The 23489-nt window shown below is 39.9% G+C and overlaps 1 protein-coding gene across 1 annotated transcript; it reads left to right on the top strand.

The window, feature by feature from the left end:
* The first annotated feature begins 717 nt into the window (after positions 1-717).
* Positions 718-23373, top strand: LOC123967361 (zinc finger protein 91-like). The gene is made up of 6 exons (XM_046043437.1): positions 718-1042; positions 5209-6323; positions 12262-12346; positions 12502-12533; positions 13731-13887; positions 20801-23373. The coding sequence occupies exons 1-6, from the start codon at positions 962-964 to the stop codon at positions 22340-22342; spliced, it is 3012 nt and encodes a 1003-aa protein (XP_045899393.1). The 5' UTR covers positions 718-961; the 3' UTR covers positions 22343-23373.
* The last annotated feature ends 116 nt before the right edge of the window (positions 23374-23489 follow it).

Raw genomic sequence — 23489 nt, 5'->3', positions numbered from 1 at the left:
AGTTCTGAGTTGCCTGGAACGCAGCACTTACATGTTTAACAACTTTAAAATGTTTTTTTCCCCAAACATGATCTTGAATCTGTCATCTCCGCACATTGTGGATTTATCCTCAGCTTTTATAACAGTCTTTGTAACATTGTTACTCTGCGGACAGCTGCACTGAAAACACTTACTGTGAGCTACATTAAACACTGATATGTAGGCTAACCTATAAAACTGATCAATGAACAGTAACCTTTCATATTGTAGTCGAACTGACTGGAATATTCCTATCATAGTTATCATGTTGGAGATAATGTGACTATTTCTGAGAGAGGATGACTGAAACAAACAGGCCCAAATGTAGTTTAAAGTGAGTTTTTCATTAATACCTGCTCTGAACGTATGTGAAATAGACATCTACAACTTTACAGTTTAACCTTAAAGCCTAGACACATGTTCCACTGCAAAAACAAAGAGGCTAACCTACTGAGTGTAACTGACTTTACAACGACAGGTTCATGAGAAAACTGTGTCTTATATTTGATCTAGCCTATAGCCTACCTGTTTTCATAATTAGGTATTATTACTTATTCAGGAAACCAACTAACTAAACTTCATCTTCTGCCTGAAATCAAGGAGCCGTGTTTCTAAACGGCCTTAGCGACAGTAACTAAGGGGCGGGGCGAGACGCCGTGACATCACGAGAACACTCCGCGGGATCCCGCAGCGCTCCTGTATCTCAGCCTGAAGAGCTCCGAGACCAGAATCCAGACTCAGTCCAGGACAACACGGTCCACCATGCCGTTTGAAAAGAAAACAACGAACAGCGCATATTTATTTCCTGCTTAATATCTCGTTCCACACACAGTTGGTGGCGGTAACGCACCGTTAAACTGGTTTGCCAACCGCCATTAAATCCCAAAGAAGAAGAAGAGCGAACAGCGCATGCGCAGTGTCAGGTCATGCACGGGGACACAAGATGGCGGCAGCATCGTCGACGAGCTCCGGACAGAAAGTTTCTACTAACTGCGACCCGACCAGCCAGGAAGTCAACACCCGGGTGAGAACACGGGCTTCTGTACCGGATCGGACCGGACCCGACCCGGTGTTTTGCCGCGGGAACTAGCATAGCAGACTGACTCCGTCCACTTGCACTGCGGGACGGATCCGGATCAGATCTGCTGCTCTGTATAAAAGGTCGTCTACTTCTTCTTGTGACAGTCTGTCCTTTAAAGCCTTGTTCACACTACACGATTTTTAGCCCGGTTTGCCGCTCGGCGACCGTCAGGCTGTGGTCGGGGGTAAATCGGCGGTCGTTACGTGCGAACAACTCAATGACGCATCAAAACGGCTCCCCGTCACATTTCTGACACATCGCCGACGTCATCGCAGATATCTAGCACGCCAAATATCTGGAGGAGTCGACGTCGAAATCCAGCCAATGAGAGCAGGCGGCTGCTTTTTCACCGCAATCCACGTTTCACTTCCCTCCAGCTCTCTGTAGCTCAGACGATCCTACCTGCCGGTCCATCCTTTCAGTCTTTGTCAGTGTGAAAATCATTAGTCGCCTACTGCATTGATCCTCTAGAACCTGCAGAGTTTGATGTTTCCCCTTTTTAACACCACTAAAGTATTAAACTAGATGGCCCAGTAATCTGTTCAGTTGTTTGCTTAACAGACCTTTATAATTCTCTAAACTAAACCAGTCCCCCTCAGAGCTGAGGAACCTCAGACAGCAGAGCTTCAGTTGATGGGAAAATACTTTGACTAAGGTCAGAAGTAAATTATCTGATGCTGTTCCGCTTAACACGTAGTACTATTAACTTTACTTACCAAGATAAGTTGGTAAGATCATTCAGAAATCTTATTCACTATTCAGGGTTTTTCCTGCATAGAGAAATTTCTCTTCTCTGCCCTCCCTAAATCAGGTTCTCTGGGCACTACGTGACGCTTTCCATAACCTGTTCCCGTTCTCTCTTGCCTGCTGATCTCCGCAGGAAGATCGTGAGCCTTTCATGCAGCCGTGTGCGTTAGCTGCTTGTACAGACTGTATAGGTGACTTGTCAAAGTCTTTTCGTGAACTGACCAATCACAGCCCGGAGGAGGTTGTGGCGCTACGGCAAACTTGACAAACGCTGAACTCGTTCTGTTTGCACGGTTGTTATTAGTATTGACGAGTTAGTAGGCTACTTTGCATAAGCAAACGAGAGACCAGCCACCAAGTTGAGCATTTGTCTTGCACAATAATTGGATGTATGAAGAAACCCACAAAAATGAAACTGCTGTTTTGTCCAACTGGAATTAATATCAGGCTACTAATGTTAAACTACAGTAGCCTGTACTATTATCTGAAATTATAATGAATATACAAACAATAGCACTGATCAAAGCTTAACCACAGTGGTGTAGGCTAATATCAGAGAGAGGTTTTATTAGTGAAACTGCTTAATGTCAACTAATAAACGGAGACTGCGCACTGGATAAAACACATGCCTTTGGTGTGAGATACCCGGGTTCAACTCCCCACTGTGACCATCCACCATTGTGTCCCTGAGCGAGACACTAAACCCCTCGTTGCTCCAGTAGCGTGTGACCTCTGACATGTATAGTAATTTTAAAATAGCTAATTGAATAAATCTAAATCGAAGCAGATTATCTGAATCAAGTGTAACCTGTAAATATATTATACTAACATTATACTTTACTTTTATACCTTTACTCACCAGGTTGTGGATATATATTGTTTATGTAATGGTCAGAAATAACCAGAAAATGCATAGATTACACGTACCGGCTATCCTTACTGTCGCGCAAAGTCACCCCCCAAAGAGCCACTCTGAGCCAGGAAAACCCCTGATGTTGTGTCAATTTCCCCCTGCTGCTCAAACACTGTTTAATAAATAAGAATAATAAATAAAACATTTATTATTACATTTTATTTAATAAAATAAGAAAGTGTCACGATCCAAGTACATCAGGAAAACTTTGACCCACTATGATAAAAACACCCCCGTTGTTGGCAAGTAGAACTTCACCTGGGGATTTGAACCCTGGTGACTTACTGACTACCGCTGAGAGGCTGTTTCCACTAGAACCCGACTGATTTATCGGCCGGCTGATGTGAGCTAACTGCATTTAAATTGACAAATAACAGCCAATTTATGAGAATTAAAAATGAAACAGAGAGACGGGTCACCACAAAAGCCACAGAAGAAAACAATCAGCTGACCAGAGCACGCAGAATCAAAGGAGAAGGCTGTGTTAACATGATTTAAATAATTATAATAAAAACAGACCCGATCTCTCATGAAAACATTCATGACTTGCTAACCCTCCCGTTTTTCACTGCACTCTCCCGACTCACAGCAGTATGTTTAGAAGTTCTAGTGAACAGTCCTTATTTTTCCGGTTCATCACTTCTAAATATTCTCTAAAATCACGTACAGCAGCTCATGCTGCTTGTTGCTAAATTACCCACAAAGTAATGCCATGTTTATCAGCACTAACGTTAATGAGCTGTTAAACTTTAAGGTTTAACTTATTCTAAATAAATCTGCAGCTTGTCTACAGTACTTAATTTTGCTCATGCATAGCTGTTGAAAAAAATATTTTATGAATGTTCTGCCTCAGATTTGTGAAGTGATTCTGTTTGGCTTAGTTAAAAAGTAACCATCTGGTTTCTTCAGTTTTCACTCCGGAGCAAAAAATCAGCCGTTAAACTTCAAAGAAATGACGACTAGACATTTATCATAATAATTATCGATATCGAATTATGTTAATTAGATGCGTTAAACAGCAGGTCACTGTTTCATAGACTTCATGTTTTAGAGACAGATGGTGGTTGAGAAATGGTTTCTTGTAGCTTTGGGTAGATTGAAAGACAGTGTTGGCAAAGGGATAAACTAGATATGAATATGCTACATTGAAAGTAGTTTTTACGGCAGATTAAATGTGGAAATTGTATCTTGCTGGTGAGGGATTAAGCACTCTAGTAAATGTGGACGGACTAACATAAGGAGAATAGAAGAGGAAAGGTAAAGGATAAAAAACATAATGCATATGTATCTACAATCCATAACAATAATAGTAATAATAATATTAAATATCATACATGAAAGATTAAATGCAAGGCCACAATTTTCGGCCATAACAATGTGTAAGGTACAATACACATTTATTCTCTCTCACTCTCTGTTTACTGTTACATTTTAAGTTGAGACATTCTTCATGTTACGCGATACAAGAACCTCATAGAACCTCAAACATAAGTTATCAAATTGGGGCGGACTTGATGAATTTGGTGCGAGGATACACGTGTGACAACGTCCAGTTTTCAAAATAAGATATCTATACAGGATGGAAATAAGACTGATTGGATTAAATTCACAGAAAGTAAAAAACAACAGCAATAAAATGTGAGGGAAATAACTTCTTCTGTTTTCTATTCTTTGATTTAATTTAATGGCTGTGTGATGTGTTATTTTGAGGGGACAGCAAATTTACACTGTTATACAAGCTGTACACTCACTACTTTACATTGTAGCAAAGTGTAATTTCTTCAGTGTTGTCACATAAAAAGATTAGGGCTGGGCAAGTTAACACGTTATCGCATTAATTTACACCATTTATAACGCAGTTTTTATTGTCATTATTTTGAAAGTCTGTTGCTCACTGGCTCTGACTACACATACAGTCAAACCATGGGTCACAGGAGGGGCGGGATGTTGCTCCGCCTGCAAATCAGCCACCCAAACATGTAGAGGTGGGAAGCATGAGCAGACTACGCTGTCATCTATTTTCGTATTTTTCCACCCGCGATCTGTTATCACGCTCAGCAGGTGAGCCGCTTGCTTGTTAATGACGCAGCCTGTCAAACAACCGAAACCAACATCTGCACCCTGTGTGTTCAATCCTTTTTTAACGTTACCTGCTCCGTGCTAGGAAGTAAGTTGAGATTTACAAGAAATATTTTATTGCTACTGTGTAAAGGGAATACTGCTGGTAAAAAGCACATTATTTGTTGAAAGTGTTTACAAACCACGTCATTGCACTTTTGTGTATATAGCAGTACATTTAGCATTAGAATTCATTATTCAATTTTGCGTGTAACAATGCGATAAATCGCAATAAAAAAATGTGAGGGGTGTACTCACTTTTGTTAGATACTGTAGCTCGCTCCACCATGACATCTCCCTCACTTTCTTTCTATCTGTCTGTCTGTTATAGAAGCCGAGAGAAAGAGATGGACTCAAATGTCACCGCTGTCAGTACTGTGAAAAATCCTTCCCAACATCTGGAAGTTTTAAGATTCACCAGAGAGTTCACACTAGAGAGAAACCGTACAGCTGTGACCAATGTGGGAAAATGTTCACTCAGTCAGGTAGCTTAAAGGTGCACCAACGTATTCACACTGAAGAGAAGCCGTACAGCTGTGACCAATGTGGGAAAATGTTTACTCAGTCAGGTAGCCTAAAGGTGCACCAACGTATTCACAATGAAGAGAAGCCGTACAGCTGTGACCAATGTGGGAAAACGTTCACTACATCCGGTGAACTAAAAAAACACCGACATGTTCACACTAAAGAAAAACCATTCAGCTGTGACCAGTGTGGGAAAACGTTCACTCAGCTAGGTAGCCTCGGAAGGCACCAACGTATTCACACTGGAGAGAAACCATACAGCTGTGACCAATGTGGGAAAGCGTTCACTACATCCGGTGAACTAAAACAACATCTACTTGTTCACACTGGAGAGAAACCGTACAGTTGTGACCAGTGTGCGACAGCTTGTTCTACATTATACCGCCTAAAAATGCACCTACTTATTCACAGTGGAGAGAAACCGTACAGCTGTGACCAATGTGGGAGAGCTTGTACTACATTATACGGCCTAAAGATGCACCAACGTGTTCACACTGGAGAGAAACCATACTGGTGTGAGCAGTGTGGGAAAACTTTCACTTCATCATGTGATTTGCAAAGACACAGACGTGTTCACACAGGCGAGAGACCATATAGCTGTGGTCAGTGTGGGAAATCTTTTGCAAGATCAAGTGTATTAAGAACCCATCTACGTGTTCACACTGGAGAGAAACCATACAGCTGTGACAAGTGTGGGAAAGCTTTCACTCAGTTATGTGACCTAAAAAACCACAGACGTAGCCACACTGGAGAGAAACCATACTGGTGTGAACTGTGTGGGAAAACTTTCATTTCATCAGCTAAACTAAAAAGTCACTGTCGTGTTCACACTGGAGAGAAAGCATACAGGTGTGAACGCTGTGGGAAAACATTTACTCACAGTAAACACCTAAAAGTCCACCAACGCAGGCACACTGCAACGTCGTTATGAACATTTTTCAAAGCCAAGCTAGCGGTTTCCTCCTGCCTCCTCCTCATGCCCTGATAGCTGTGTCGATAGCTTCTCTACGATCTGAGGGACAGACAACAGTAACTTTATATTCTGAGCTGTATGTTATTACATACTGGCCTTCTGTAATCTAACACTATGTAGCCACGAGATCACGCCACCCTCCCTCACCCCTCTGCTAGAGGGAGGGTCCTGGAAGAAGTAGGTCAGACTCAGTAATGTGATTGTAGCAAGAAACTTGTGTCTGATAAGTTGTTTCTCCATGTAACCACACTGCAACCTAGTGGCTACAGTTAATGGGATTCTTGTCATCACTGCATTTCTGTTATTTAGGTGAGATTAGTTTGAGTTAGTATATGTAGGATCAAACTAACCGTTGAATCTGCTACCGTTTTATTAATAGTGTTGAGTTTATGCTTCTGATAGTTCAGTAGTTAGGAAGTTTATGGTTAATGTTGTTTTAAATCTGAGTTAGCTTAAAAGTGGTTCAGAGTCAGGCTACCTGTTTCTACTGATTCAGTCTGTTTCCATGATTCTCACTACAATTTTACTATGATTTCATAAACTATTTGAATATTAATATTTTTCTAGAACTACTTGCCAAGAGTTTTCTCTATGAATTGCTTGGTAAAGAAAATGTAGTGACTCTGGCTGGAGGATCTGACTGTCCAGCCATGTGAGGGACGCAGGGATATTTCTGGTCCTGTTGATTTAGCAGAGTCTGTCCTGGTCTGAAGTCAGAGGATCATGAGGTCATCATCCACACCTTGTACCTGTCGGCCCGAAGGGTTAAGATTTCTCATAATTGTTGTGACTCTGTTCATCATGCTAACTTTGCTCCACCTCCACTATACACATTTTGAAAAACGAGGACTCATTAAAACATTGATGAGAACATGAGCCTCCTACAACTTTCTAGATGAACAGATTCAGACTCAGAGACAACAAGTTAGCATGACCAAGAGAGTCCCAGAGGCCACATTTATGTCCTCACTAGTCAAAGTGCCACGTTACCTCTTTCCACACCTGGTACTCTCTGACTCCCCAGAGGTCTGTGTTCTGTCCTGATAACAAGATGAAGAACAGGACTGACAGCAGTTAAAGACTCCTTTGTGTCTTTGGATTCAGCTGGTTCCAAAAAAAAAAAGGAGAAGCTGAACATTTATGCTTCTGATAGTTAAGTAGTGATGGTTCACGTTGTTTTAAATCCGAGTTAGCTTTAAATAACATGTCTGAGATGGATGCTTGATGTAAACCCTGTTATTTTGTTGTAATCACTATTAATTTTCCCATAGTGAAGCGAAGTGTGTGACTGTGGTGACATATCACATTATATAGTTCCATAAATGTAGAAGAAACCACAAAGACAGATTATTAGTTATGAGGCGTACAACAGTTTGAACATGAAAACCTTTCCTCCTCCAGTAAGAGCCCTTTCTGACGGGGGTCCGGCCTCTTTCTCCTTTGTTTCTTCACCTCTTCTGTTTGTCTGCATTATTATTTCATTGTCTTCCCACGAGAAACATGGCTTTGTCTGACTCAACACATCGGCCACCACCACGTTCCAGTGAGCGCTCACCTCGCTGGGAGGCCGTGAACGTAGGTCTGAGGAAAGCTGAATTAGTGAACTAGCGTTCATTCCACTTTTTTAATACAGCCAAACTGAATAATCATTCCTCAAACACTTTAAATGCATTTATTTGAATCTGGTTTCATGTCACGTAACTCATTAGCTCATTAAAACCTAATTTATTGGCTTTATTCCCTTGTTAATCACATTTAGCTGTAGATAAATGTTTCCTTTTGTCTGTGAATATTTCTTCAAAGCAGAAACTAAGGATCAATGTATTGGGAATTCACAGATCAGTTAATAAGACTGATTTCTTTAATTTCTCCTTTGATTGAAGGTGGTGCCCCAGAAGATGTTACAAGTGCAGATATTGAATTTAAAGTAGGGATCCTGCTACATACATCTATATTCGTTCATTCTCTCTGTTTTTATTTTCTGTTTCTGAATGTGGTTTGGAATCTGTCTTCTCTGTTCAGACTGAAAATAAAGCCAAATCTGGTCACTGTGTAAAGGCCTGGGACATTTCATCACTTTAATACTCACAGTCTGTAGGTATAGGAGATGACTCATTTAGTTTTTAGCCAGTGTGTGTAGAAAGAGGGAGTGCACCACATTATAGTTTATACCATCCTTAAGGCTTCCTGTGTGATATTCTGAGCATTGGGTAAATGATGGAAAGTAAGTGCCTGCTGCTTCTTTGTTATGTTTAGACATGGGCTGCTGATCCAGGATGCAGACTGAGGTCCTCTAGTAGGGTGTTGCAAACTATTCAATGGGCAAGATCAGGTTCAGAGTCTTTTCCTTAAGACACATTTCTACAAAAACATTTCACTGAGAGGTTTTCTTTATTTGCATATTGACTTTTTTAGTTTTTACATATTGATTTTTGTCGGCGCGGTGGTGCAGCTTCAATGCTGTACAGTTTTATTGCCAATAATATTCATTAGCTGTTTGTCTCGCAGATATAAACAACACATTCTGTCCATGTAGCAAGTACAATCCAATTACATATTTTAGAACTGACCAGGGAACACGTCACTTCTCTCTCTGTGATTTAATGAGCGCATTGTTTGGTGCAGTACAGGTATTATATGGTTGAACTTGCTTTGCAGTTTTTTGAGTGAAAGTAGATGGAGCTGATGTACCCCTTTTGTACCAGCAGGTGGCAGTATGAGTGTATTTAACTGGTTTTTTTCTTTTTTAAAAGGGGCATAATGTAGTTTCCAGTGGCCACTAGCGGTGCGGTTTTAAGACTGCAACCAGGCGTGTGCTCGTACACGTGCTTGCTTGAACTCATGATTGAGCATAATCCGAAACGCAACCACTTTCATACAGAAATCTGGCAATAAACGCAGGAACACCAGCATGCAGGCTGTGGCTTTTTTATTCAGACATGTTCAGGCTCTGCTCCCGGCTGAGAGGCAGATTAACACCTGCGCCGTACGTCACTTCATTCAGCGACGCGAGACACCGGCATATCGGCACAATCCTCCCGGAAAAAAGGCAGGGAGACAGCTTCACATAATATACTGGGAACTCAGGTAAACCCCCACTGCAACGTTATATTAATAGTTTTATCAGGTTGAACTAATCAATGCTCGTTACATGATCACGGTACATTTACTGCATTTAGCCGACATGCTACATCGTTTCCTTGTTCAATTGTGAATGAGTGATTTAATTTTATTATGACCTGTTAGAGTACCTTCTGTCTACTGAATCTATTGAAGTGAGAAACTTTAACTGTTTAACGGCTCTCATCTCTGGTCCTCATACTTTATGCTCTATACGTTATCCAGCTCCCACAAAGGCAAGTTTCTATATGTAGGAAGAAAGACTTCTGTTAGGAACTGAACTGGATCATTTCATCCACGCAGATGTTTTGCTCTGGTTTTTATGTTGACCTGAAGACGAAACAGCTCTGGAGAAAATCAGACACATGTTGTATTAGGGTCATTATCACTATAAAGTGCCTTTGAGACTTCATAATTCCCAAAAGACAAAGCTGAGATTTTCCATTTGACTCTACATACATTTTATGAAGTAGATCTTAGTTTGTTAGAAATGCATGTTGGTCAAGCTCCAGCACTTTTTATAAATTAATTGCAAGCTTACAAAGTATGAACAAAGCATAAAATATGTCCACCCTGTCATCTGTCATATTTGCACTTTCTTTCCTAAATAAACTCTAAACAACAAACGTATGTGGTCAAACCATCAAACAGTAATATTTGGTCTTCATTTGTTCATAAAGAAATAATCCAAGATTTTATACAATTTGAAAATAATTTGTTTATTTTCATAAAAGGTGGACATGCCACTAACCTTTTTAGTATTATTAATTAATAATGGTTTTTGACTTGGGGAGGAAACTAGTGACTACTGAATGATTTGTTTTTTAAAAAGTTATTGTTTTCATTTCATTTTGGGGATGCAATCAGTTCTCTTTGTCGCCGTCTTTGCTCTTCCAAATAACCTAGTTATTGTTCTTTTACATTTTCACAACTGTATGTTTTTAAATAGGTAATTAAATATGTTTACAAGTGCAACATCCTTCCATCTGCAAAACACAGAGCTTAACAATGCTATAAGCAATATATTGAATAATGATAAAAGAAAGATATTTGGTATTAAACATGATATGATGATTGAAAATCAGGATATCTCATTGATATTGAAGATTAATAAACAGAATTGATATTTCGATTGTAAAATACATAATATTGTTAAAGTAAGGAGAATTAGGGTAAAGGTTAGATAACTGCAAAAGGGTCAGCAAGGGAAAATGAAATGGCCAAACAAGGATATCTCTGGCCCAACTGAATTTACAGATGAACAAGCTGTGTGACAGTAGTCACGTACACAGGAAAAGGGTGGTGGCTGATTTCACAAAGAAACTCAGCTACGGAGTAGGATATATAAAGAGGAGTCAGAGAGAGATCGGGGTTATTCCTCGGCAGACCTCAGAGGCATCGGACTCGGAGCAAGACCATCACCGCACCGGACCAAGAGCCCAAGAGAAGAGACGGGGATTTGAACAGCAAACTAGAGAACACTTCAGAGATTTCTTCAGGGGACTTCAAGAGATCGAGCCACAGACGGTAACCACAACATCCAAACCAACTGAAGAATCATTGGACTCCATGCACGTGCAGAGGGGGGTGCTAAGGGGGCTTGAGCACCTGCCCTTTTGCCCTTTGATGCCCAAAGTGCCCTTTTGCCCTTTGATGCCCAAAGTGCCCTTTTGTCAATGACAAATTTAATTAATTAATTAATTTTTAAATTTGTAAAGGTCCTTTTGTGAAGTCCTGCCGAATCAAACTATTAGTAAAAATAATTTCATAGTAAATAAAATGACCCACATGATGACCTTTCACCTGATGACCTCATACGTGACGAGCCCTCCCGTTCACACACCGTTAGTGATTCAGCAGCTCTGCCTGCAGGACTCCTGCGATCCCGCCGGTCAGACGGGTTCACCTCAACGTGCATGTTGTGGGTTGTTGGATGTATTTTACAAGAAAGACGCAAAGAGAGCAGAACAGTAGTTGCATATTGCTGCGTGTCGCCAGTAGAAGTAACTTTAGCTGCCGACTAACACTGCGCCCAAAAATAACGTTGCTTCTACACACAGATAAACAAAAGTTGCTCTGTTCACTTCATTCTTGCTGTTTGAGGGAGAAAAGTTTCACGGGCGTCGTGAGGTCTGGTATTTTTTATATAATTTGACTAAAAACCTTTCACTTCAACTAGGATTATTACAGTAACTTAATAAAAAACGTAGTGTGCCTTAAAATAATTATAACAACTTTGGTAAAACAGGTTTATTACTTATTCCTCTGAATTATAGCCTACTTATCAGCCCGTTTTCAAACGATCACTTAAATCAGAACAGTATTTGAATAGATAGCAAACCTATTATATGAACTAAATAACTGGAAATACATGTAATAATGTCAGTGTCAATATAAAATAAATAATATTCCTGACATCAAAGAAGAAATGGCCCTATTAGATTTCAGAAAAAGGTATGAAATGTTATAAAATGCTGCTCTGTCATGGTTATTATGGGCCAACAGAAAGAACACACACACATATTTTTAGATTTATGATTAGACATATAGTCAATCAAAATACAATCCATATATCTCCGATTTAACAATGAAATATATAAAATCATTATCACAATATTGCACACACACACACACACACCTGTCTATAGATCTGTCTCACTCTTACACCTGCCTCGGCTAACTTAGTCCTTTCTCCCAGTACTGTTTCCTTCCCAGATTATTTCCTGCACTTTTGTTAACCTGGAATCTTATTTCCTCTCCCTGCAGCTCTCGGTGTGCAGCCGTCTCTGAGAGCGTCTCCCTCTTATTTTCTCGTAGCAGTCAGCTTTGGCAGCGGCTGCAGCTACAGCAGGTCAGTCATAGTGAGCCGGTCCCAAATACTGTCAGCAATCTTTACATCTTGTCATGGTCACATCAGCTAATATATCTCCTATGTTTGTTATAATATCTCTAGTCACAGATCACCTCCAGTAGTATCAGCAGCAACCAGAGCAGCAGCAGCAACATCCCCAGCAACCCCTCAACAGCAACTGTTCCCTGTAAGTTATGTCAGTCATTTGTTGATGTATCGATACAAAAGCATCTGTATACACATATAATCAAGGATTACCTAACAATATATGTATATATATATTTCTGTATCGATATTTTGAGAACAGCCCCATTTAAATCCTTGTTCCATTTGCCCCTTTTATACTGCATTTAAAGTACAAGTAGTAGACACTGAACTTATTTCTTCACTAAGGTAGTAATTCATTAGGTAAAGTGTGTATAGGTTGCTCTAGCCAACAAAATTAACTTATCCTTGGGGCCTATTTTCCTGGCCACTAAACACAATCCTAGCAACTATACCAAGTGCACTGATCAATGAGAAGAGAGCTGTCGTTAACGGGCATGGCTGGGGTGGTATTTGGCTCTAGGGCTATTCAGTCAGGTGCCATTTCAGAGTAAGCAGGGTAGGCGTTCGGAAGAAGACAGTGAGAAGCCAGGCGAATCTCTTCGACACCAGCTTAAACAGTCCTCAGTTATACCTACTAGGGTAATACCCAGAGGATCGGACCCTTTACGACGGAGAGCTGGTCCAGTACCTCCTGAACAGGGGTGACTCGGGATCTAACAAACACAATATGATGAAAATTAAGGAATAGAAGTGTAGAAATGTTATGTACTTCCAGCAGTTGTTTAAACCTCCATTGAACAAAGACTACTGGCGATGATGTCACTCAATACACCGGCCTGTTTCTTAAAGAGGCAGTTACCCCACAATGACAGCAATTTCAGGGACACTTACAAAATGTTTAATATTATCATGTAAATTAAACAAATTATTCAAATGGCTTGTATGAACAAACCTGCTAAGGACCATTATTACAAATAAAAACTATTTTAATTTTGTGTAATTAAACCACTTATTACACTCATTGAAGTTAGCAGAGCAGCATGTGGGCCATGCAAAAACCAAAGAAAATGGTATAAAATGAAGGAAACACATTCTGATGTGTGTAAATGTTTGGTCATTTATAATAAAACCTTAAATTATTTTACAATAAGTTCATTCATTCTGAGGACACCAAAGGCACTTTATAGTGATATTGACCCATTAACAACACTTTTAATTCATTAAAACGGTCGATGGAAAGGTTTAAATAGTGAACATGAAGTAGTCGCTTCTTTCATTTTAATTTTGTTTTTTTTCTGTTTTTAAACTCGTTTCCACGGTGATGCCGTTTGAAAAGAAAACAACGAGCAGCGCATGCGCACTGTCAGCTCAGCGCACGGAGAGACAAGATGGCGGCAGTAACGTCGACGAGCTCCGGACAGAAAGTTTCTGCTAACTGCGAGCCGGACCCGGACCCGGACCCGGACCCGACCAGCCGGGAAGTCAGCACCCGGGTGAGTACACGGACTTCTGTACCGGATCGGACCCGGTGTTTTTCCCGAGCTCTGCGGCAGCTAAAGCGGGAACTAGCATAGCAGACTGACTCCGTCCACTTGCGCAGAAGTTTGCTTGGTGAGTGGCACCATAGCAGGAGGCGCATGACGCAGTAGCAGCTTTAACGTTACCTGGTCCGAGCTTGTAAAATATCCACTGTGATTTCTAACGTCATTTCAAGTTTTGAAGTCTGTGCGAGTGAACACAAGAACAATGTTCTCTGATGGTCACTTGTTTTAAGCTATAAGAAAGTTAATGCCCTGGCGGTGGCAAGCAGCTTTGGTTTGATTACATTAATGTTTTGAGATTGAAGAAATATATAAAATACAGTCGTATGCGAAAGTTTAGGCATCCCAGATAATTTCCATGATTTTCAATTATAAATAATCGGGTTTTGGGATCAGCAATTTCATATGGAGCTTTCAAATAACTGAAAAATACAGTAATATGTCAGTAGTGAATTTAGGTTTATTGGATGAACAGAAAATGTGCAATATGCATCAAAACGAAATTAGACAGGTGCATAAATTTGGGCACCCATGTCATTTTGTTGATTTCAACACCTGTAACTACCTAGCACTGATTAATTGGAACACATAATTGGTTTAGTGAGCTCATTAAGCCCTTAAATTTGTAGACAGGTGCATCCAATCATGAGTAAAGGTTTTTACGATGGCCATTTGCAAGTTGTTGTTCTCTTTCACTCTCCTCTGAAGAGTGGCAACATGGGAGCCTCAAAACACCTCTCAAATGACCTGAAAACAAAGCTTGTTCAACATTTTGGTTTAGGGGAACGCTACAAAAAGCTATGGCAGAGATTTAAGCTGTCAGCGTCCGCTGTGAGGAACGTAGTGAGGAAATAGAAGACCACAGGCACAGTTCTAGTTAAGGCCAGAAGTGGCAGGCCAAGTAAAATATCAGAGAGGCGAAGGACGGTGAACGGTCAAAAACAGCCCAAGGCCTACAACATCATCTTGCTGTAGATGGTGTCACTGTGCATCGTTCAACAATTCAGCGCACCATGGATAAGCTGTACGGGAGGGTGATGCGGAAGAAGCCTTTTCTGCACACGCCACAAACGGTCTCGCTTGAGGTCTGCAAACACACATTTGGACATGCCAGCTCATCATTTTGGAAGAAGGTGATGTGAACCGATGAAACAAAGATGGAGTTATTCGTTCATAATAAGGGGCGTTATGCATGGCGGCAAAAGAACACCGCGTTCCAAGACAAACACTTGCTACCCACAGTATAACTTGATGGTGGTTCCATCATGCTTTGGGGCTGTGTGGCCAGTGCCGGTACTGGGAGTCTTGTTAACGTTGTGGGTTACATGGATTCCACTCAATATTGGCAGATACTTGAGAATAATTTAGAGGAATTAGTCACAAAGTTGAAATTACGCCGGGGCTTGATATTTCAACAAGACAACAACCCGAAACACTGCTCAAAATCTACTCTGGCATTTATGCAGAGGAACAAGTACAATGTTCCCCAGACCTGAATATCAATGAAAATCGGTGGGGTGATTTGAAGCGGGCTGTCCATGCTTGGCAAATATCAAACCTAACTGAACTGGAGATGTTTTGCAAGGAGGAATGGTCCAAAATACCTTCATCCAGAATCCAGAAACTCATTAAGGGCTAGAGGAAGGGTCTAGTGGCTGTTATTTCTGCTAAAGGAGGCTCAACTAAATATTGAGTTGATATTTCTATTGGGGTGCCCAAATTTATGCACCTGTCTACTTTCATTTTGATGCATATTGTACATTTTTGGTTCATCTAATACACCTCATTTCACCACTGAAATATTACTATGTCTTTCAGTTATTTGATAGCTCAAAATGAAACTCCTGATCCAAATACCCGATTTATTTCTAAATGAAAATCATGGAAATTGTTAGGGGTGTCTAAACTTTTGTGTATGACTGTATTTTATTGCTACTGTGTAAAAGGAACTGCTGGGGAAAAAGCACCTTATTTGTTTAAAGAATTTGCAAACCACATGTTGTTGCATGTTGTGTATATAGCAGTACATTTAAAGTAAGTGTGCAATACACTACTTATTATTCATTCACTATTGCGCACAATGCGCTTAATTGCAAGAAAATCATGTGATTAATCGTGATTAAAAATGTTAATCGTTGCCCAGCACTAATAATTTTACTTAATAATATGTTCAGTAACAGTGTTTCCCACAGAATGAACTGTGGCGAGGTTTGGGTGTATGCGATATTGACTAGAACGGAGCTATGTACAGCGTGCTAACCTCGCAACCCAGCTGTTTTGTAAGGTTAACATAGCCATCCTTATTAGCTAGGCTCCTTACATGCGTGGTAATAATTTATTTAAGGTGGGTCTCCAACATTGACAAGCGTGTTTGATGGATTTGTGCAGCGGTGTTCGTGATACTAACCATTCACTACACAAACTTGGCCGCTGTGTTTTCGGGAGAGCGAGAGAACCATGTTTGACTCCAACCTCAAGTTTGACAAAAACAGTCTGTCGCCAAGCGGGGACAACAAAGAATCTACTTGATGCGGAAGCTAAATTTATTTAATGTTACCCAGAGTATCTAATGTAATTTTTTATTATTCGTTTATTGAAAGTCTTTTAAAATTTTCTTTTATCTGCTGGTTTTATGGATGGTCTGAAGGACAAGAATAGCCTCAGCAGCATTGTTAAAATCTGCTCCAAGATCATTGGAGTTCAGCTGACAGACCTGCGCTCCCACTTGAAAAGAAGGCTGGACAGGTCATGAGTCATTCCGACCACGTTCTTAGTCAAGAATTCTGTTTAATGCCCTGATAACGGTGCTACCTGACCTTTTTTATTGGTATACCATTGTTGGCCATGTCCCCCAGGCCTTCATTGTAGGTATATATTAGTTAAATAAAACCTAAAAGTTAAAGGTCACTGTTATAGACAGTAGCTCACTGTATCATAGACGGCATGTTTTAGAGACAGATGGTTGAGAAATGGTTTCTCGTAGCTTTTGTTAGAATTAAAGAGTGCTGGTAAAGAGAGAAACTAGATGTAAATATGCTACATTAAAAGTAGTTATAATAGCAAATTATGTGTAAGGTAAAATGTACATGCTTATTCTCTCTCGCTGAAAAAGTTGCACCTTCTGGCAACAAATTTATTGATTTTATATTATATACTTTTTAAGAAAATAACATCACAGAGTATACTCTAGACCTGCTCTTTTATGAAAAGCGCTGTGCGATAACTGTTGTTGTGATTTGGTGCTATATAAATAAAATTTAATTGAATTGCCATTGTCCATTGGTGATTGCTGATGGGACATTGTGACGTTGAGCCCCAAAACACACCATACCACCCTATTCTACTGAATAGCCAATGTCAATTCGAGGGTTGAAGAAGTTTTACTCTTCAGTGAAAGTTGTGCTTTTATGGTCAGAACATGACAGCCACTTGATGCCAAACAGCAGCTTGGTAAACAGTGGATCACTTCACAAATCTGAGGTAGAAAATTAAAAACAGCAAATATTCACGAGATAAATTAAGTAAAAAAAATTTGTCCCTTTACCTCGACAAAATATCTATCTAATATCAAATATATATTGAACATTGGATATATGTTTGAGCAGGTTTATGCACAACACTGAATGCTCACACTGTCTAGGCGCTTGTCTGCACGGTCAGACTCGGATTTGATTTGCAGAAGACTGCGACTGGTACATATTTCCGGGAAAGTAGTTGTTGCATATGGATAGACATTGCATTTGCATCCATGTGGTCATGGTGTCCCTTAACATCTACAGAGGTAGTTTTGCTGATCGGATCAGAATCTGTCCTCAATGCGTCTCGGGTGCATTTACACCTGTACTTTCATGTGGTCTAGTGCTACCCGATCACAATCTGATCACCCAAAATGCCTTTCAGTGCCAGGTGTAAACCACCTTTATGTTCCCCGATTAGAAATATATATAATATATAATTTATATTCACCTGTGGTGAAAATAAAACTGGCAAATATGGCATTGCCTCGTTCATTAAAAGAGATAACACGAATCTCTTTTATATCAAATACGTTGTTTCAAAATTTTGGGGTCTTAAATTTACATTTGATGTCTTAAAAGGTCTTAGAAAGGTTTCAATTTAACTTTAAAAATGGTGCACGAACCCTGGTCTGACTAGGTACTAGGTGAGCATTATGACACGTACTTTCTTGTGACCTCACCAGAAAGCGGAAGAAAAGGCTGGACTACAAATGAGCTGTTTTCAGACAGTTCTGAGCGGTGTTTTCTGTGGGAGATGGGATGGAATTTGGGCCAGGATAACGTCAGAGAGCGGCGCCCCAGAACCGGAGCCGAGCGAGTGGTAAAAGAAAACTGCACTCAGCATCCTCCCAGTAAACACGGCTTGAACAGGATCGAACACAGAGACCAACAGTAAATTAAAAAAAAAACAAACTTTAATGCCCACCAGTTTTTTTGTGTGTGTTTTTTCTTTTTTTAAAGTATCGTTTCAGGCGATGTCCGATGTCCATTTTATGAAATATCATGTGGTGCGACCATCAACAAACGACCACTTCGGGACTTTTATGTTGAAATCCATTAGAAGACAGGAAGTTGAATAATATACCAATTTGATAAGGACCCATTGAAACATCAAGTTTTGTTTACATGGCCTATTCTCTGCCTTCAAATTTTGACTAAATTAGAAAATATCGTGGTGCGACCGCTGAAAAGTGGTTTCCATGATGGGCAATTTAGTTTTTGTCCTTTTATATTCAATTTGACTTTTACATATAAAGTGCTTTTATTGTAGTATGATATGGAATAGATTTTTCTGCAATTTGACACACTTTTTCTTACATTTTAGAAACAACGGATTATTTTTAGTCTTTGTACAATATCATGAGAAAAATGGCCAAAAATATTTAGAACTTGTAATTTTACTTAACTATTTCACAAACTATGCAAGTAAAGAAAAACTGCTTGCCATGGACAGCATGTTAATTTTGACCCCGCAGCAAGAGCGGAGCAAGAATTGTTGCGTCTTAAAGAAAATTTTAAATGAAAACTATATGAAGCAACATGTTGCTCTTGTGCGTGTTTCCATTTCTTAGGAGGAAATGCATTTTTTTGTGAACATGTTGGCGTAGCAGCCCATCTTCACTTGATTTATTATATTTTAACGACCTCTATTGGCTGTGTCAAACCCAGGACTTTTACAAAGGACAACCGTGTTCGATTTCCCTGATCGATGATCACAGACACGTGACTGTCAGGTCAAATTAAACAACATGTAAACATAAATCAAGTAAATTTAGAGTTATTTTGAGTTTGAAGCCAACTTTAATCCTAACAAAATGTAGCAAAGCATTTTTTTCAATGGAAATGGTGGAGCCTTGAACATCCTGTTGCGTACGGCCAGCCACTGGACTTCACTGTCTTTTAAATGTGGCTGCTGATTGGGTAACACCTCTGACATATTGTCAAGTTCTATGTTTGTTCAAAACAAAAATGTAAATGTGTACTGCACAACATAAATGTTTGTAATGAGAGTTCCATCAAAAAAATGTTTATGAAATGTTTGTTCATGAAAATTCCTTTAAATGTTACTGATATCTGGTTTAAATATATTTTTGGTTTAGAAGTTTTTGTTCCACTCATCATGTGGTGCGACCAATAATAACAATTACTGTATTAAATTAAAAATAAAATATTGCATTCCTGTGACTAAAATATTAATTACTTATTCAATATGTTTAAGTGAATGGTATTTTTTAAACATTTTAATCAGTTTTGCGCAATTTACATCGAAAATTAACGATCCAAGAGGTTAAATAGCTGAGTTTCCTTACCTCTCAGTCAGAACTGAATAAGTCCCTTGGATGAGGGACGAAACGTCTTCTAGTTTCTTCTACCAAGTCCAGTTGCCCTTGACCTCAACCTTCATTGGATAATTATGACCTGGATGACTGAGAACCTTCACAGATAACATCACAGTAGTTTGGAGCTAACTTAACCCTCACCGTATTACACCGTGACGGCGCAGCCGCTCGCTCTGCTGCAGCTGTGTGTGTGTATGTAGGAGCTGACAGACTGCAGCCTGATGATTTTCTTTTCTTGCGTTTCAAATTAAATCAGAATTGACGCTCGAGACATAACGTTACATCATTGGACCCACAAGTCTCGATAGCAGTATCGATAAGCTCGAACCCTATTGATTTTTGGGTTTGAGAAACTTTGGAACCGGGTCTCGATCCCCATCCCTACTTGCGGGGATCTTTCAGTTCAGTTTATTGATAGGCTATTTTATTAACTTTCTAATTTTCCGTTGTTTACTTTCAACCAAAAAATACCTTTAAATGCATTTCCTACAACTTATTTGGTCACTAAACTATTTCACTCCTCTCTCATTCACATATAAAAAAACTCCCAAGCTGTAGTCTTACTTGTCCATAACAGTAAGAATAATAATAGCCTACCAATCAACCACTATATGGCTACAACAGCTCAGTTCAGTTGGTATCAATTTAATTGGTATCAGTATCACTTTAAGGGTTCTGGTTTTGGTACTGGTATTGTAAAATTTTGAGTGAGTGTACAGCTTGTATAACAATGTAAATTTGCTGTCCCCTTAAAATAGATCGCACGACGATTGTCTAAACCCCTGGCAACAACAATGAGTACACCCCTATGTGAAAATATCCAAATTGGTACCAAAGTGTCTATTTTTTATGAGGCCTCTATTATTTGCCAGCACTGCCTTAATTTCTTGGAGCTTCACAGATTGCCACTGGAGTCCTTTTCCACTCCTCCTGTTGTACAAGCTGTACACTCACTACTTTACATTGCACCATGACATCTCAATCACTCTTTCTCTCTGTCTGTTATAGGAACGGAGAGGAAGAGATGGACTCAAACGTCACTGCTGTCAGCACTGTGAAAAATCCTTCACAACATCGAAGAATTTAAAAATGCATCAGCGTGTTCACACTAGAGAGAAACCATACAGTTGTGAACAGTGTGGAAAAGCTTTCACTACATCAAATGAACTTAAAATTCACCAACGTGTTCACACAGGAGAGAGACTGCATAGCTGTGGCCAGTGTGGGAAAGCTTTCGCTCTATCAGGTGACCTACAAAAGCACCGTCGCATCCACACTGGAGAGAAACCATACTGGTGTGAACAGTGTGGGAAAACTTTCATTTCATCAACTAAACTACAAAGTCACTGTCGTGTTCACACTGGGGAGAAACCATACAGCTGTGGCCAATGTGGGAAAGCGTTCACTCAGTCTAGTAGTCTAAAATGTCACCAACGTATTCACACTGGAGAGACACCATACAGTTGTGACCAATGTGAGAAAGCTTTCACTTCATCAGGTAGTCTAAAATACCACCAACGTGTTCACACAGGAGAGAGACCGCATAGCTGTGGCCAGTGTGGGAAAACTTTCGCTAGATCAAGTGGGTTAAAAACCCATCTACTTGTTCACACTAGAGAGAGACCATACAGCTGTAACCAGTGTGGGAAAGCTTTTCCCCATTTGGGTACTCTAAAAAAACACCAACGTGTTCACACTGGAGTGAAACCATACTGGTGTGAACAGTGTGGGAAAACTTTCACTGGATCGAGTGCACTAAAAATGCATCAGCGTGTTCACACTAGAGAGAAATCGTACAGTTGTGACCAGTGTGGAAAAGCTTTCACTACATCATATGAACTTAAAATTCACCGTCGTGTTCACACTGGAGAGAAACCATACTGGTGTGAACAGTGTGGGAAAACTTTCACTGGATCGAGTGCACTAAAAATGCATCAGCGTGTTCACACTAGAGAGAAATCGTACAGCTGTGACCTGTGTGGGAAAGCATTCGCTCTATCGGGTGACCTACAAAAGCACCGTCGTATCCACACTGGAGAGAAACCATACTGGTGTGAACAGTGTGGGAAAACTTTCATTTCATCAGCTAAACTACAAAGTCACTGTCGTGTTCACACTGGGGAGAAACCGTACAGCTGTGGCCAATGTGGGAAAGCTTTCACTCAGTCAGGTAGTCTAAAATGCCACCAACGTATTCACACTGGAGAGACACCGTACAGCTGTGACCAATGTGAGAAAGCTTTCACTACATCAGGTAGTCTAAAATACCACCAACGTATTCACACTGGAGAGAAACCGTACAGCTGTGACCAATGTGAGAAAGCTTTCACTACATCAAGTAGTCTAAAATACCACCAACATGTTCACACTGGAGGGAAACCACACAGCTGTGACCAGTGTGGGAAAGGTTTCATTATATCAGGTGAACTAAACATTCACCGTCGTGTTCACACTGGAGAGAGACCATACTGGTGTGAACAGTGTGGAAAAACATTTATTCACAGTAAATCCCTTAATTTCCATCAACGCAGTCACACTGCATTGTTATGAATAGTTTTCAAAGCCAAGCTAGCTGGTTCCTCCTGCCTCCTCCTAATGCCCTGATAGCTGTGGTGTGTTATATTCTGAGCTTTTCTACAAACTGAGAGATAGACAATAGTGACTTTAAATTCTGAGCAGCATGTATGTTACTGTGGTTACAACTACATACTGGCCTTCTGTAATCTAACACTATGTAGCCACGAGGTCACACCACCCAGAAGTGGTCCAGAGTCGGGCTGTTTTTTTTCTACTGATACTGTCTGTTTCAATGATTTTCACTTCACTTCAAATTAACTTTTACTATGATTTCATAAACTATTGTCAAAGAATAATATTTTTATTCACCTAGTAGTCTAGCTGTAAATCCACTTATCTACTTTCATACCTGTTTAAAAAGTACTCCTAACTAAAGGTTTAGTCGCTATTCCTCTAGAACTGCAAGGAAGATTAGTAGTGTTGAATTTATGCTTCTGATAGTTCAGTAGTTAAGAGGCTTATGTTGGTGCATCATTTTAATACTCACGTTCTGTAGGTGTAGGAGGTGATGTTTGTAGCTCGCTAGAGTTTTTCACCTGTGTGTAGAAAGAATGAATGCTCAAGTTCATCATGCACCACATAGTTTAGATACACTTACCTGTGATGATTAACATCCTCATGTTTTCTGTGTGACATTCTGAGCATTGAGTCAGTGATGGAAAATAAGTGTCTGCTGCTCCGTTATGTTTCTTCTAAGTTTAACCAGACAATTGTATGTACCCAGTGTGATGAGAGAGATTTCTAATATTGTTCCCATGCTCATGCTGTAACTGACTGAAGGAAGAGTGAAGTTAGTTACTGTGATTCTTTGCTTGTATTAAAGTAGTTCTGTTTCTGCTGTTGATGTCAAGATGCCAGTGCCTACTGATGATTTGTTATTCCAGACTGATGACTAAATGTTGAACTGTAACAATAGATACTGCTGGAACCTATCAAATAATCTTTGTAATAGTGTTGCCAGAACTTCACATAAAAAAATACTGTTACATTGTGTAACACATTACCGTCTGCTCATTTGGCAAATTTAAGTTTCTTAGTTGGTAACTGTTTACTTTGAAGTCGTTTGCTTTCATAAATAACTGTACAATAAACCTATTTACAGTAACACACACACGTGTGT

The sequence above is a fragment of the Micropterus dolomieu genome, unplaced genomic scaffold (genome assembly GCF_021292245.1).
Source record: "Micropterus dolomieu isolate WLL.071019.BEF.003 ecotype Adirondacks unplaced genomic scaffold, ASM2129224v1 scaffold_324, whole genome shotgun sequence".
Lineage (NCBI taxonomy): Eukaryota > Metazoa > Chordata > Actinopteri > Centrarchiformes > Centrarchidae > Micropterus > Micropterus dolomieu.
Note: the sequence above shows the minus strand (reverse complement) of the source record. Positions and strands in the feature narration are given on the sequence as shown.